Source organism: Ascaphus truei, chromosome 7 (assembly GCF_040206685.1).
Source record: "Ascaphus truei isolate aAscTru1 chromosome 7, aAscTru1.hap1, whole genome shotgun sequence".
Taxonomy (NCBI): Eukaryota; Metazoa; Chordata; class Amphibia; order Anura; family Ascaphidae; genus Ascaphus; species Ascaphus truei.
Genome location: NC_134489.1, coordinates 3,650,918 through 3,667,806, shown reverse-complemented (window position 1 = coordinate 3,667,806; position 16,889 = coordinate 3,650,918). Strand labels below are relative to the sequence as shown.

Below are 16,889 nucleotides of genomic sequence, written 5' to 3'. Positions count from 1 at the left end.
AAAGATCCAGCCTCCAGGAATCAGGTTTCAGAATGTAACATTGCTGCTGTATTTACTTTACCATTTGTATGTTTTTGTTTTGTTTTTTACTTTTCCTCTTGTGGAGCTAGTGAGTCAGTTTGCCATGACTCAAATGTGAACAAGAACCAACGGCAAAGAACATGTTATTCCAGAGGAAGAGCAGAGCAACATTCCAGAGTTCAAGTGGAAAAATCAGCGAAGGATAAACCTGCATATCTGTAGTGCAATTACTGAGCAAAACTACTGCAACACATAAACACACAGGGAAATGCATTTTTTGCACCCTCCAAAATGCTTTTTCTTTGCATAAGGACCATGGGGTTTCTTCCATCTGATGCAGAATGTTAGACTTACGTCACTTCAGATATGGAGGGTTTTAAAGCTGCTGTTCAAGCAATATCCTGCATGTGTGTTTTTTTTAATAAATCAGTTTTGTAGTAAGAAAAAAATACTTTTAGCGTTTTCTGTTTTAAAAAAAAGAACTTTGAAAGACCAATTTTCTTGTATTCTATTTTAACAAGCATGTTTGTTCCTATAGCAACCATTTACATTCCCCAGATCTAAAGATGTCACCAAACTTTGCCGATCAATACACGGAGAACGAATTGACCGGCAGCTATGTAGTTCTTTAGGTAAGTAGAGATTGCCCACATGAAACTATTGAAGTAAAAAAAAACTAAAAAAAAAAAACGGGAGCTTGAACTGCAGCTTTAAGAGGAGTCAGGGGAGGAGAGATTCAGTACAATACTATAATAAGATGTATCAAACGTTTCCCTCTTGCTTTGCGCCAAATAAATCAGTCCGGTTTTATGGCATTAACACCTGCTCCAAAGAGATCTGAGCCCAATGTAAGAAGAAAGATTTAAAAGATCCATACACATCGCTGCACCCAAATTGATGCAGATCCTCCATCTTTGGGGCAAATTGCACCATTTTTTTATATTACCCCATATTATGTGTAACGGGTATTCCCTGTGAATACAGACGCTACTACCTGCTGTGTAACCTGTGTAGCTCTCAGGAGCCTAAGCCTCCGCTTGGGGAGCCTGGGGTACATACTTATAATACGATCTCGTGGTGCATCGCCTCCACCTGGGAGGGATCCCAATGGAGTGGGAGGAGGCCCTCACAGGAAACAATCACATTAAGCAAACAGTTGTAAAACAAAACTGGCTTTACTGCATAGTATGTACTTATTCATAAATGAACAGGTGTCCCTCTCTAGAGGAGACACTGACTACTGCGTCTCGCAGGACGCTCCCACCTACACCGGGTGATCCCACCCCGTGTCCAATAACCCCACACAATATGTCCCGCACCCTTAAAGGAAGAAGATATGTGTGACTGCGCAGCCACTAGTCCCGTAATAATAATATATGTAGGATCGTTGGTGCACTTGTTGATGGTTACCTGCTGAGCACTCCAGTGCCCGGGCCTGCCAAGGAGCTTCACAAAGGATCCGAAGGCTGACGAATCCAGGAACTACCGTCCGGGGCGATCCAACCCGGATGGCTACTGCAGCGGTAGCAGAGGTCTGAGCCCAAACCTCTGGATGGGCGCGCGGCGTCCGCTGTGTCCCTAACTGACTCTGTGTAGTAAGGGGCAGGATCCCTAACCTGGGGCCTGTCTCTACAACACTCAACTACTGGTGACTCAGGGCTATCTGGGGCCTAGGGGGCTGCTGGCCTAGTGCAGGGAGTCACTGACTCCTGCACCCTACCTCCGTCCCCTAGCTGCTCCTGGCGCCGACTGACGTGCTCCAAACCCCGCGAAAAGTATCTTTTCTCCTCTGCAGGGAGATGCTTTAGCCCTATTGGCTCCCTGGTTCACGTGGGGCGCTCCTGAGGCTCATGGGAGATGTAGTCCCTTCTGTGAGCCCTCCCCTGGTAGGCTAGGGTTCGCGCACTTGCTGCTCACGCATGCGCAACTGTCCCGGCTGCCCGAACCTACTGCGCATGTGCAAAACTATCCAAGATGGCGGCGCCCTGCGCGGGAGCCGCCGAGAGCCCTAACGACGCGCCCGCGGCCCTAACAACCGGCCGCTCGCGTCCCTGGCAATCTCCGCACCAGTTCCCATCTGCCCCTCACTCCTGCAAGTGCTGACAGGTCTGCCATTGGCTCGGCGGCACCCGCGATCGACAGCCAGGTGAGGGAGGGGTGACGGGCAGAGAGGGACCTGGCTACATCCTCCCCCTGGTAAAAACCCCAACTCAATATAACTATGTACAAAAGTTATATAATGAAAATGGCACAACATCGTTATATAATAAAAATGCAACAATCAATGCGATCTTAATTTAGATCTAGATCAGATTGCACATTTCAGTGAACATCACAATGACGGACTGCATTCTGCTGTGAGACCACTGCTGAGCCTCATAATGGGGTGTCACGGTGACTTTGTGGCAGGCTGTATGTTACAAAACAGAAAGTGAATCCCTGCGCTTCTCCCATAGGGATAGCAATCAATGGGGAATATATATATATATGTATGGTGTAAATACCTATAAGAAAAAAGGAGACTTTTGGTATACATCCTTTTGATCAAATAATGCCAAGCCTGCTAACCACGTCAAGGTAAGTCTCTTTAGCAGGTCCCTACGCTAAATGCATACTAGTGTTATGTGAAATAAGCCCAGAAGGGGTTAAAATATCAAAGCATATGCTTGTATAACCTAGTGCAATTAAAAACTGGTATATACCAGTACAGATACTCACATGTAAGTGAAGTGGAATAAGGGGACCTTGCTAGGAGATTATATACCTAGAAGAGGAGGGGCTGGCCTGCCACAAACTGCTCAATAAGCAGTTGCAGGTGATTGGCTAAATATATTCAATTACACCATAGTAGTGTTGCCCTCTAGGAGCGTGCTGCAAAGGATTAAAATCGGCCCAACAAATAATGTAAAATATATATAATCACTGCGCTTCTCCATGTAAAGAGCATGCAGCTAGTGAAGGAAATGGCCATACAAATGTGCAAAACAGAAAGTTTGGCTGTATGTTACACACATAAATATATAAAAGATAATATATATTTATAACTGGGTCTGAACTGGGACGAGACTTAGATATGATAAAATATAATTTATTCCTTGATAAAGGTGAACACACAAAATGTACAAATAACAGGCAAAATATAGACACTTACTTAAAATGGAAATGATGAAGCAGTCATATCTGGACTGGCAGTTCATACAGCACTCTTCATAGTCATCAAGACAACAAAGACATGAAAGACCTCTGGCAGGAAGACAGTGCATAGCGTTTCTCTCAGCAATCAAGATGGTATAGAACAGACAAAGGATAAAGGGTTGACCACAGATTATATACCTTTTGTGGTCCTATCCTTAACCTTAAGTACAGGTGATTGGTTTTCAATTACCTCCAGCCACTCACTAACATGGGAACACATTTTGATCCCTGCCCCCCTGCTAGTTGGTACATGCGCAGTAGCACTCTGGGGTCTCATTTCTGTAATCCCCCATTTGCATCAGGAATGCCAGCCAGTCTACCCCATGGAATATCTGGCAGGAAACCCTTTGTTGTGAGGTGTGAAATGGAACACTTGAAGACTGCTCTGGTTTGAGTAATCTTCGCCTTCATACAAACAGTGGAGGTGACAAAATCCTTTGAAACATACTCAAGTCCTAGACATTGGGTCGCCTTTCTGGCCATATGCTACCCTGGTATGCAAAGGAATTTCCTCTGGGTTTTACCCATACCTTGAAACACAGTATGATAGATAAAATATGAACATATCAAAATATCTGGTTCCGTTAGGTCCAGCAGGTCCAAACTTCCCAGTTCTCAATGCCGGAACTGGGACACCCTATGGTCCAATTTGCGACGTTCTACGACCTTCGGAACCGGAGATACTCAAATACACTTAAAACCGTTTCACATTTTAATACACAATTCTCCGCTGTAAATTAAATCACGGTTTTTCACTAAATCCCCATTGAAAACAACGGGCTTCGCCGCCATAGACTTTCAATGGCAAACCGCCGCCACAGGCGGCTATGGGAACCCCCGCCATAGACTTTCAACGGGGCGACGCGGCCGTTGAAGTCAATGGGGTTTTTCCGCCGTAGCCGGTCAATGGGGTTTGGCCGCCATTGGAGTCTATGGGAAAAGTCCCGACCCTTCAAGGGGGTCCATACTCCGTCGGGTTGGTCCAAGCAGGTCAAGGATGGTTCTTCAGCGATGCCGGAGCAGTGGCTACAGATACCCCAAACCCTGATCCGCTGGGCCCTCCGGAACCGGAGCTATGGATTACCAATTTTCACCTTTTGACACTTAGCCGTTTTCCTGAGCTGTTTCTGCCGCCGCCATTGGAACCTATGGCGCGTCCCTCTCTTCTCGGTTCGACCCTTATCGGGGGTCCAGGATACGGGGACCCGGTTGTGGTCGAGTGGGGGGAGGTCTAGGAACTAGGGACAGAAAGAATTTTATTTCTAGGGGCCCTAGAACTGGTTATTCCCACGCCACTTGTCGTTGAACTTGACTTGTAAGTGATCAAAGCTCTCCTATTGAAAATGTATCCGCTTTGCGGTTAAGCGGTTTGGACGGCAAACAACTCGTTCCTGGAAAGCTCTCTCGAGGATTTCTCCATTGAAGTCAATGAGCCCATTGACTTTCAATGGGAAACCGCCGCTCTCCCTCTCGGACGCCATCTGCTGGTCTTCTCAGGAAACAGGACCCAAACAGCAAGATTCACCATTGAAACACATGGAGCTCAATGGCGGCCTATGGGAGCCTGCAAAATGGTGCCTGAAAAGGCGGGAAAATTACACAAAGGGCTATAATCACTAAACAACTATTAACCCTTGTGCTCCCGGATGGATCCTAGTGTGTGATGCAGACACTGATATAACAATAAAACAGGGGAACAGTGGAATATACATTTTCAGGTTATGACAAGGGTTAAATCACATGTCTGGGCCTCAGCCCAGTTAACCCCTTGTCTCCCTGGTGAGGTTAGAGGGTGGCCAATTGGGGTGTAACCCCTTTAATCCCGGGCCAAATCCCACAGTCACATGTGGTGCCCCAATTTGATCATAGGTTACCCGATTTGGAGGGTACCTGACTCTTTGGCTCCTACGGAGCTGTTCTTCAGCAACTCCCTCTGGGGAGTAATAAGTACAGTCCTGAGGCTCAGCCTCTTCCCTTGAGGGGAGAAATGTCTCTGAACAGTCTCTGTTAGGCACAAAGCATGGGCTCTGTGGATCCAAAGGCTGGCCTGTTGGTGCCACCTTAGTAGGCGTTGGCCGCTCGCGTCCCCGGCAACCTCCGCACCAGTTCCCATCTGCCCCTCACTCCTGCAAGCGCCGACGGGTCCGCCATTGGCTCGGCGGCACCCGTGATCGACAGCCAGGTGAGGGAGGGGCGACGGGCAGAGGGGGACCTGGCTACATCTGCAATATAGATATAGCATAACTTTAATAGTGACAGAGGTCAGGCAGCACCGGGTCATTTAATTGCTCTTGGAGTGATCACATGATGTTGCCGGTCTCTGGATCTTCCCCTACAAAAAAAGCAAGTGCCCATGACATACCTGGTACGTCATTATGGCACTGTAAAGGTTAAACTTTTTTTCTTTTTTTCTTTTTTTAAATTGACATTTTTTCATTTGGAATTATTTAACTGCCTCTCCTTTACATTTTAGTAATACTGTATTTAAACTAATAGGCCTTTATTAAACTAACATACAATGCCTTACATTGTTAGATTAGAGCTTTGATATCTGTTAGTATGTTACACTTTATTAAACACTCACTTTGTCCCACTTGTGAGTATGTTCTTTGCTGGTCATGGGTACACATACTGTAGTAGATTAACATGAGAATGTAATTGAAATAGCGCACAATCTATTTAGCATTCTCCACTGTGTAAAAGTCCCAGGCACAGATGACATGAGAGTTAATGTGTCAGGAGTGTAATATATTCTTTCATGGCACCAGTCTTGCATGAATGCCTTTTGCAGTGGTCTACATCTCTCTCATATAATCATTTGGGGTGTCATGTCAATAAGGCCCTGGAGCATTGGAATTCCCAGCTACTACTTGAAAGCTGTGTGATGCTCAGCTTTGCTTTTTCCATACCTGTGAGTCTGAGAGACTCCCTTTGCTCTGCAGACAGAACAGGAACATTAACAGAGACAGACTGGATTCAGGAATGTGATGCCTTTATTGTAAGACAGTGATGTAAATACATACAATGCACAAATCGCAGACACTTAGCATACAAGGCGCTGGCTGATTTTGGATCTCATCCAAAAAAAAAAAATCAAATACATACGTGATAAAAATAAGCATTCAGGCAGTATAGTTTAGTCTGTGGAAAAACACACTTTGCAACATTAACTGCTAACGTTTCTTACAGTAACCATTCTCGTTTCGTTTTGCAGATTATTATACCTTCATTTTATTTGGAATTTTTGGTAATACAGGCAGGTTAAAAGTGGCACACAGAACTCCAGATTTACTACACAGTAATTCACATAACTTTAGCATCAATAAGCATCAAGGCTTATTTGTATTTAATAAATCTGGGCAGAAGTGCACAGTTGCTCTACTACTGTATGTGAGAAATACAGACAGAATATACATTTTATAAAATGTCAATACAGCATGAGAACACACTAATAAAGGGATTGATGCAATGTTTAAATTATAACAATCATGCAAAAAGGTATTAGCATATGTTAATCTCACCACATAGCGGTATTGGTAGGTGGGACATAGCAGAGAAAAGCTGAGAAAACAAATGAAGATTTAAATATAATAAAACTTTTGCAATATCTGTAGGAGTTAAAAATGTAAGACTCTGCAGCAGGTATCAGTCAATAATAATAGGGAATAGAACAAGAGAAAACAAGAGCATATGTTATTCCAGTGGTGCCAATGCCCGTACATACACACAATATCTCCATATGTATATATCTGCATGCTTGTGCATGCTAAATATTCATAGCAAAGTACAACAGAGAGAAAAAGAAAGGTTACCCCTGTGATCCATGCGGCACGAACAGGCTCTATGTAGCTAACCAAACAGATCTGTGTTTTCACAGTACAGGAGCTGTGCCTTCCTTTCCATGACAGTATTTAGTGAAGTACACAGCTCTATCACTGATCCCCATCCACAGCTCTATCGCTGTGCTTACACTCTAATCCGTGTCTCCTCACTGCACACACATACAAGCACATCACTCCAAACCTCTTTGCTATTTACAATACTCCCCCAACCCCCACAACACAGTCATTTGTCAGCACTTCTGCACCTCCTGCTGAAATCCATATGTGCGCTGTGCCCTGCTCGGCCGGGCGATTCGTAGCTGGCTAGCTGCACGCTCATCTGGGGGCGCGGCCACGACGTTACGCAGCTGGTTCAGCCTTATTGGGCGAACCGCTCACGTGACGCACTTACGAGCAGCAAAATCAAATCGCCGATGAGGGCGAACCAGCCAATGAGGGCAAACCAGCTCCGTGACGAGTTCGCCATGTCCCGCCTCCATAATCTCCTGCAGCTCAGTACTGGGATGTTAACAAATCACCTGGGAGACGGCCACGCGAAAGGGCGGGTATGCGTACTCTACGTCGCAACGCCGGCACCCTGAGCGCAGTCTTAACGTACTGTAACCCAGTGCAACATCTTGTGGTATCTAAAAGTGTTTCTCAACCAAGGTGCCGTGGCCCCAGGGGACAAACTCAGCTAACTGCTCAGCGGGCACCTCCCATGGTGCCTGGAGATGTAGAGGCTGCTATCTGTATCTCCTCTCTCAGCCAGACTGCGCAGCTGACATGTTTGGGGTGTGTGGAAGGGTGAGGGCTTTGTCTGGGGAGGAAAGTGTGCTGACTTTGTGTGGTGATGGGATGATAGTGATTTTTGTGGGGTGGGGGAAGGTAGGTGTTGTGCAAGAGAAGGGGAGTGAGCGTGCTGTGTGAGAAGCGGGGATATATGTGGACTGTGCGGAGTAAAAGGGTGTGTATGATGTGTGAGGGTCTATGTGGAGTGTGCAAGAAGAGGGTGGGGGTGTGTGCTTGTGAAAAGGAGGTTGAAGTGAGGAGAGGATGAAAGAGGTGTGAAAAGCAGGGGTGCCCCTGCTCAAAAAAGGTTGAGAACCACTTATCTAGAAGGTGCAGCTAATGATATAATGATGCATTAGTAGACATGAACCCTGCAACTGGATGCAATCAACTAGAGGAGCAACCTTTTTTAAGGACACAAAGACAGTATCCACTCAGTGCTGGCACCTTTACCATCTAATTAAAGCCAAAGCAGCCTGTAAAATGTAGATACTATCTACAGTACATGTGATTTGTACTTATCAATAGGTTCTTTCATCAGTTGGAATTGAATGGACAGAGCAGAGGCAATATAGTCTTCAGGAAGTCAAGGGAGTGCCTTTTTAAATTAATAAAAGGATGATCACTGGAGATCGCTACTTTATACTGTAAATTAAGTCATAACCCTTTCAGCTATAGAGTAATGTTGACACTAAAAGGCATAACCACTTAGAGACTGTATCTGTAAAGATCCCAATACCAGGCTTTTCCTTTGTCTACAAAGATATCAGAATGGAAGGAAAGCCAATGCCTTCATTGAAGATTCTGAAGTGAGAGGTCAGTTTCATTCACAATCACTGGACCCATGCAAAGCAGAATGCAGATGTAGGACATCATATTGATAGCCAGTGACAGTTTTGTCATAAGTAAAGTTTCATACAGTGCTTATATTTCCCTAGCCTAGAAGTGTCTGTGTAACATGTAATGATGACCAAGCAGGAGTTTTCTGTACATACAAAATTATGCGATGGAGAGCCTCATAATTGGCTTTGCAGGAATATGATGCCTTTTAATACACCAACATGGAAGATCTCATGTATTTATTTTGTATACAAGCTATCGAGTCCTCACATTACTTTTGTCCCAGTTTGGGGATAATGCAGCCAGCGTAATTAATATTTTCTACATCCTTCAAAACTGTGCAGTGCTCCTGTAAGGAAAGTAATTTAGAGGTTCACCAAATCTGGGACCTTTTGTTTTCTTAAACAGAATTGCGTTGGGGTGTTAAGAGGCACAGTTACACCAAAAACACATCATAGCCTTGAGCAGTTAATATTGTAAAATAGGAATGGAGGGAGGCTGCTCGTCTTCTTCAATATTTCAGTGCTTAGAAGCATAGAAAGCATTTAATATCTCAATAGGAAATCGGTTAGTAGTATAAATTGTACTGCATAGCTCTCTATATATGCTTGTTTAGGAGGCAAATATTCATACAATATATGTCTTAAGCACTAGTTGTACACAGTAGTCACATATTACCCTGCCGTCTAGATTCCTGACTGCTGCCTCAGTTAAATGGTCTTAATATCAAATACATATATTAATATATGCGTGTTGCAAGCATGCAAAGCTAGACATTGAAAGACAGATCTGGAGTGTATTACATCCACAGTAATGTATTCATGGAGTTAGGTAAGGCCAAAGTAGGTCTTAATCTTGTCTTGTATGGTCTAGTTGAGAGATTTTCAGAGCTCCTGATGGCCAAAGTTGGGATATTCCAAGCACACCAACACACACAAGACATTAATTCTCTGGAAGGGTACAGAAATCATAATTCCCCTTCAGATACCAGAACATCTTATGTTCTCTTTGCTTTTAGATGTTATTAGAAAGACACAACAGCTTGTGTGGGTTCAGGGAATTTCCCTTCTTTGATACATGACCATTGCAGATCTCAGTTCAAGTTAATACTACTCTTGCTTACCTTCTACTGTTATTTCTATAGTGGAAGAAGCATTAGAAGCAGAAAGTACAGTATGCAACTATATTTGAAGTGTGAATTAGGGAGCTAGTAAGAATTACAATTTATGGGGATTTTAACTGGAGTCTGTAGCTCAACAGGTGATCGCCCCACCTTTCAGCGCTGTAATATTTCACAGTACAGCAATGCAGAGTTCCACTTGCTGTATTGGTCCTGAAAGACAGTATGTTATTTGCAGGTTGTACAACTCTTTGTTCATGGCTACGGATCCTTCATGAATGCTATTTGTAGATACAGCTGTACATGAGATTACCCAAGCTTCTTTTTCAGTTGAAAAGATCTGTCATCATCATCAGTAATGTGGAACAATACCGTCCATCACCCCCCATACCCGTGTTCTAAAACCGGACAGCACCAAAGTGTCTCTTTTACTTTTTCAAGCAGAAACACATTGTTAAGCAATTTTTTTTTTAGTAACTATTGGATGAGAAATTATCCCCGCCAACTAGACATGCAGAGAAGGAGGACATCAAATTGGTAAAAGCACAGAAGGTTGGGGTTAACACTGTCAATAAGATGGTCAGAGGCCAATGGATAGAATCATGCAGGGTCGGAGGGGTCATTTATTCAGCAGACCCTTTCTGTCGCCTCTTGGATGGAGGGACCAGATGCCCGGGCAGCTCTGGGGGCAGCCCGTGCCCATCCAGCTTGACCTCAATCAAATGGCTGGCCAAGGCAAACTCTTCATCATCCAGCATTCCATCACGGTCAACATCAGAGAGTTTCCAGATCTTGCCCAGCACAGAGTTGGGTAGCTTGGTGGTCACCATCCAGTTCCTGGCTTTGGTACCACTTAGCTTGCCATCAGTGGGGGACAAGTTGAAGAAGATCTCATCGTATTTGGATTTGTCCTTGGTGACCACCCAGTCTTCATCATCTATACCTTCAAAGATGCCGTTGGTTGAGCCCTCCACGAAGGGCCCGTTGTGGTTACCGTCAAAGGCTCCTCCCTGGACCACGTTGTCAACGGTGTCCAGGTCTTCCTGCCGCAGGAGAGGCATCAGTTTGGCAATGTCGACTGTCAGCATATCATCCAAAGCCTCAATCATCTGCGGCTTCAAGGAATGAAACTTCTTAAAGTCATGAATCATTAGCTGCTCCTGTTATAAGCAAAGAGAAGAATAGCAGAGACAAACAAATAAGTTTCCAGGGCAAACAACCTTACTAACAACAATGAAAAATTAAAGCTACAAAAATGCCTTCTTTCTGATAAGTAGCAATGAGGTTCCACTGTTTAATAGTCGTGGTTAGTGTCGGTTTATTGAAGATTATGACAATACCTTTTAATTGACAAACAAAATAGTTATATATATATATATATATATATATATATATATATATATATATATATATATATATAAAACTATTTTGTTTGTCAATTAAAAGGTATTGTCATAATCTGCATTAAACCGACACTAACCAAGACTATTAAACAGTGGAACCTCATATATATATATATTATATATTATGCCGCCATGACATTATGATGCTGCAGGAGGAGGGCCGCTCTTCATTGTAAGTCCCCTTAACGTTTTCCACAGGAGGGGCCACGCTGCCAGCGTACCGCCTTGTGCCCCGCAAAGGCTAATGCCGGCCCTGTTAAGTGTACTACTGCAGATGTAGGAACAATCTGTAGTGCTTACAGCCAGAGACAGAAGAAATGGTGGTGGATATGGGAAGGGTGTGGAGGAATACTTGCCTGCATTTTGGCACAATCTGGGAAGTCTCCCGGTGAGATGTGATGCTCCAGTTGTATCTTTGCAAAGATGACTGGCAGTTTGGCAATGAGATGCTTCTTCTTGTTGTCTTTGCCAAAGACAGACGGCATCTCCTTCTTTAAGTAACTCATGATGTGCGCATGGACCTGCAGGAAACATGGACACAATCACTCTAGGGCAGGGGAGCAAAAAACTGGGGTGGGTGAGATTTTCCATGGGGGCCACAGCGGCTGCAGAAGTTCCACGCTCTCCCCAAAGCATTTAAATTAAATGACGGCAGACCGCGCGAGACCTCTGCAAATTCCCTCACCTTGGCTACAGCGACGCGTCGCCATGGCAACGTGGTATCAAATGACGCTGCGGGTCACGTGGCCTCGTGTTGTCATGGCAACGTGATGCCACATAACCCTGTGGCATCATTTGACGCTGGAGCTAAGGTAAGGGTGGGCACCAGTAGGGGACTTTCAGCATGCAGGGGGGAGCAGGGGGAAACGTTTGTGCACCCCTGCTCTAGGGTACCCCAGGAACCTAGCAAAGAACTTCAGTGAACAACATGGGTCACAAACCTACCTTCCTAACAATCTGCATCACACAAACGAAATGTATCAAACCAAACTCTCATTTGGTTTCATACAATGGGGCACATGTATCAAGGCAAAAGTTGTGCAATTATGGGGCCAAAACATGGTTCCAGATGTATGATAGAAAAAATCCTATTGCTTTTGCATTTTTTTGCATTGATACATCAGGTGCAGTTTTTTTGCCCCATAAGTGCTCCACTTTTGCCTTGATACATATGGGCCATAGAACCCCTGGGGTGATGCACGGATGCAACTGCTGGTTTTAGACCGCTTGCCAAGGAAAATCTGTGGCCATCTCACAGTAACTCGTGAATTGTCCACGGAAGGCTGTAAAAGCCCATCGGATTAACACAGCGGGGGTCCCTGCGTTTGCATGGAACTCACAGCCCGGTAAGATTCACACAGCGTTAGTCCCTGCGTTTGAATGGAACTCGCAGCCCGGTAGGATTCACACAGCGTGAGTCCAATTCAAATACAGAGACCCCCACTGCATTAATCCGATGGGCCATTAGTCTGCCTGCAGGAATCTCGCAGCATTGGATGGGTTTCAGTGCAGAATTCTCAAGGCAATCAGTCTATAACCGGCCGTTGCAGCTGTATCTAGGCAAGTGTGGAGCAAAATGTATGCAAATTGCCTCATTTTCAACTTGCATATCTTGGTGTCAATGTATCGAGGTCTTTGTGATGTTTGTATCACCTTGCGATTTTTGGATTGACAGTAGGAGGAGTTGGGGAGGAGTTACATGATGCACACATTGTATTGAGACGTAGCAAACTCAGCGTCTTTGTGCAACACTTTTGTATCCTGCATTGGTGTCAAAAGAATCTGGCAGGTCTGAGGTGCCATCAACTTTTCTGGCCAATAATTTGTGTTAAACACTTTCTTACATTTGATGGAAACACAAGCAGAAAAAAAACAAACTTCTAATTTCACTACATTGATACATTTCCCACTTTGTATCAAGGCAAAATTGGTGTAATTTTGAGGCAAAAACTTACTCCTAATGCAACAAAGAAAAACAAATCCTACTGATTTTCGTTGATTCTTTGCCCCAGAACGGCACCGTTTTTGCCTTTATACATAGACCCTATAGTGTTTAATAACATCACAGTTTTGTAAACAATAATTATTTCACTGAATGGCATTTTTGGTCAATAAACCCCATATTTCACTCATTTGGTTTCTAACATGTTGACATATATCTAACATATTGCTTTCCAAGGTGGGGCGTGCTCCTAGCATTGACTTCCCAAAGAATACGATGTGTGACTGTGTAACATTGTCACTTTCTGTGCCTGTGCTATATCTACGTCATTGTCTTCATAATAGCATCCAACTCCCTTCCTTCTGAGGAAGCCAAGTGATGTCCCCAGAGGTGTCAGCTCTGTTCGGGTTGAGGACATCAAGCAAGAGAATGGAAGGAAGGGTAACAGGAGGGAGCGTGAGACATTTTACAACACTTCAAGGGGGACAGGACGCCTGGAAGACGCATTGCTTCCTGTTGGACTGGCTGTTCAGTCATCAAAATGACAATAATGACACTGGCTCATTAAACCCTTCCAGTGCCAGAGTTGCCCTATTGTAGCCATTGCTTAGCAAGCCTCTCCAGCACATGGTTAATACAGAATAGCCTGACACCAGATTTTCATAACCCAATAATAAGCATGCTAAAGCTTCTTCTATGTAATGAACAAAACACTTTATTCGACATGGGACCCTTAAATTATTACCAATCCCTATACTGCCCCCTCCAAATATATTATAGAAAATTCTGATGTTTGGAAAGATTCTGGTGTTTGCTATTTTAGGGTTTAAGAGAATATCAGGAGTTACACCATATCAAAGCATTAGCTGTGGTAGTAACTAGTTTGATCAGTTTTGAGTGATATAGAATTCATATAGTCCCTTCATTGCCAGAAGGGCCTACAAGAGATTACATGGAGACAACACTTTCCTTGACCCGCTCCCTGTATAATGATGCATTATATTAAAAATCCCAGGGGTTGTTTACACAATAATTCTTCTGTACAGTGAAATCAATGATCTTGATAAGACAGGGAAAGGGCAATTTGCACAGAACAAAATGGAACCTGTTAAGAGGAAATTCAACTTAAAAAACTTGTCCAAGAATTACGGAAACATTGAGAGTCTAAGTGCTACTTTGTATATTAACTTGGAAAACATTTCTCCTTTGATTTATGGCTGATGCAAGTCTGCCCGGCCTTATGTCGTGTTAGAAGCCGTAGCTGCCATAAATCGTAGATCCCCTTCCTGCTCTCTCTCACGCACCTTAACAATTATAACCTGCGACCTTAGCAAAACCCTAAATACAGTGTGAACTTTGCAACCTTCCATTTATGGAATCTTGAGTGTTCTCACAAAACACTACGGGGAAGGAGAATGTTAATCATTTCCATCACACTCTTACGTAAATTAGTTCTCTGCATAGACCTTAGTTAAATTACTCATTTAAAAGGGATCAGCATCTTACACATATCAGATGATCCCATAGCTTTCATTGGGATTACCCTCTTGAAAGTTATAATCAATTTTACACACATACGTTGTTCCCATAAACCTCAATACCATTACCCTCTACTACCCTTATTTCACATAGACAACGAGGAAAAATAATAGTGTTTGCTCCAATTAAAGCTATTCTACTAAAACAATTTATTTTTTCCAACTTCATAATAATTTGTACTTTCCAAAATTGGTTCCTGGAAAGTCTATTCCTGTGCTGGAAAATGTTACATTTGATAACTAACCAATAAAAAGTAGGTAGATTTAGGGATCAACCAATAGGAAGAGTTCCAAAACTGCATGCCACTTTCGGAGTGGTTTAGGGGGATAGGATGAATTGGCAAAGTCCTATATTATAATTGTAACCTGGTCTCCCCAGCCGGTCAGCACCCCCCTCACCTAGCTGCCGATCGCGGGGGCCACCGCATCCAATGGCGGCTCCGTCCGGCGATTGCAGGGGTGAGGGCGGTCAGGTCCCGGCTCAGGGGTTGCCGGGGACGCGTGCGGCCAGTTGCTGGGGCCGCACGCGCGTCACGGGGATCCCGGCGCTCTCGAAGCTGGGTGGTGAGGGCGCCGCCATTGCCCCTTAGCTCGCGCATGCGCATTGGTCGCGCATGCACAGGTAGAGCCCCAGAGTCAGGGCGAAGTCGCGCGAGGGCAAGGCAAAGCAGGGAAAGGTTGAGGCGGCCCCTATATACTCGCGCATGCACTGGGCAAGTGCGCACGCGGCCCCAATGCCCAGATAGGCTCTATGGGACTACAATTCCCATGGAGCATAGCGAGGTAGGCACCAGGTGCCTCATAGGAGCCAATAGGGCTGCAGGATCTCTAGGAGAAGCAAAGGATACATTTCGCGGGCTTGCAGCACGCGATCAGTCAGAGTCAGGAGCAGCCCAGGGAAGGAGGTAGGGTGCAGGAGTCAGGGACTCCCTGCACTAGGCCAGAGGCCCTAAGGTCCAAGTTAGCCATGATTCCCCACCAGGTTAGTGAGTGTTGCCAGGGATAGCCTCAGGTTAGGGACCCTGTCACTTGCTGTAGTTAGAGCTGGGGAATAGAAAGGGATATGTGGGCTGAGTGTTAGTCTGCAGAGCGTTGCTGCAGGAATTAGGTGAGGCAAGCGACGTGAGGCAACTGGGGGGATTCATAGCGGTAACCAATCCGTGGAGCCATAGCCCAGGTCCGCGTTGCGTGTAGTATGAGGCAACTGGGGGGGTTCATAGCGGTAACCAATTCGGGGAGCCATGGCCCAGGGCCGTGTTACGAGTAGGGTGGGTGCAGGGACCTACCTGCATAGGATAGGCACCCCGCAGGCCCTAGGAGTTTTCCTTAAGCCACCTAAGGATGCTGTAGGGACGGCCTATAGTACAGTGTGTGTCACGTTGTTATAGTGTTAGGTAGGGACTCAGCGGACGCTGCGGTTCCAGTTAAGGAGTTCGGGCTCAAGTCGGGGCCACAGAGAATAACTCAAGGTTGGGATCAGACGGATTCATCGCACGTCTGACCCTTTGTGAAGTGTTGCTGAACTGCGCACCGGAGTGCTCGGCAGGTATCATACAGTCATAAGTGCACCAACGGGCCCTTAGTGTAATTGTGACTGCGCAGTCACCCATTGCTTCTCTCTGCAAGAGTGCGGGGCATTGGGTGGGACTCTATGGACACTGGGTGGGATCACCTGGTGTTGGGAAAGCGTCCTGCGTGACGCAGTAGTAAGTGTCTCCTCTAGAGAGGGACACCGGTTATGTTGGTATTGTCATGATATTTGTTATCTTATGTTCCTAAGTAAATAGTATTAGTTATTATACCTCACTGTGTATGTGATTATTGTGATTGTCCTGCGAGGAACCACTCCCCCTCTGGTGGGAGCCATCGCAGGTGGAGGCGCTGAATTGAGTAAGTGAGTACCCCTAGTATATAGTGCCCCAGGTTCCCCGTGGCGGAAGCTCAGCCCTCCTGTAAGCCAACAGGTAACGCACCACACACCTATGGTAACACCGTATGTTTCTCCGCACCCACAGTATAATCTGCGATTGGGGGGGGGAAAACCCGTTACATAATACTTTCTTTTTACTGTGTTTAATTTAACATGAAAATAAACTACTGAAAACTGTAACTTTATTGAAAAGGATTATTTAAAATATTTTTTTCACACTTCAGTCAGAAATGCTGTTTTCAGAATTACATTTTTAAACACCCATTTAAATGCTTCACAGGCTCGTC

At 44.9% G+C, this 16,889-nt stretch overlaps 1 protein-coding gene across 1 annotated transcript in view; it reads right to left on the bottom strand.

The window, feature by feature from the left end:
- Positions 1–6,191: 6,191 nt before the first annotated feature.
- Positions 6,192–16,889, bottom strand: part of EHD2 (EH domain containing 2) — a 78,393-nt gene continuing 67,695 nt past the window's right edge. Inside the window, exons 4-5 of the mRNA XM_075606872.1 lie at positions 11,549–11,713; positions 6,192–10,949 (exon numbers count right to left, since the gene is read on the bottom strand). Coding sequence (XP_075462987.1) covers positions 10,413–10,949; positions 11,549–11,713 — 702 coding nt within the window. The 3' untranslated portion in view covers positions 6,192–10,412. The remainder of the gene's footprint in view (positions 10,950–11,548; positions 11,714–16,889) is intronic.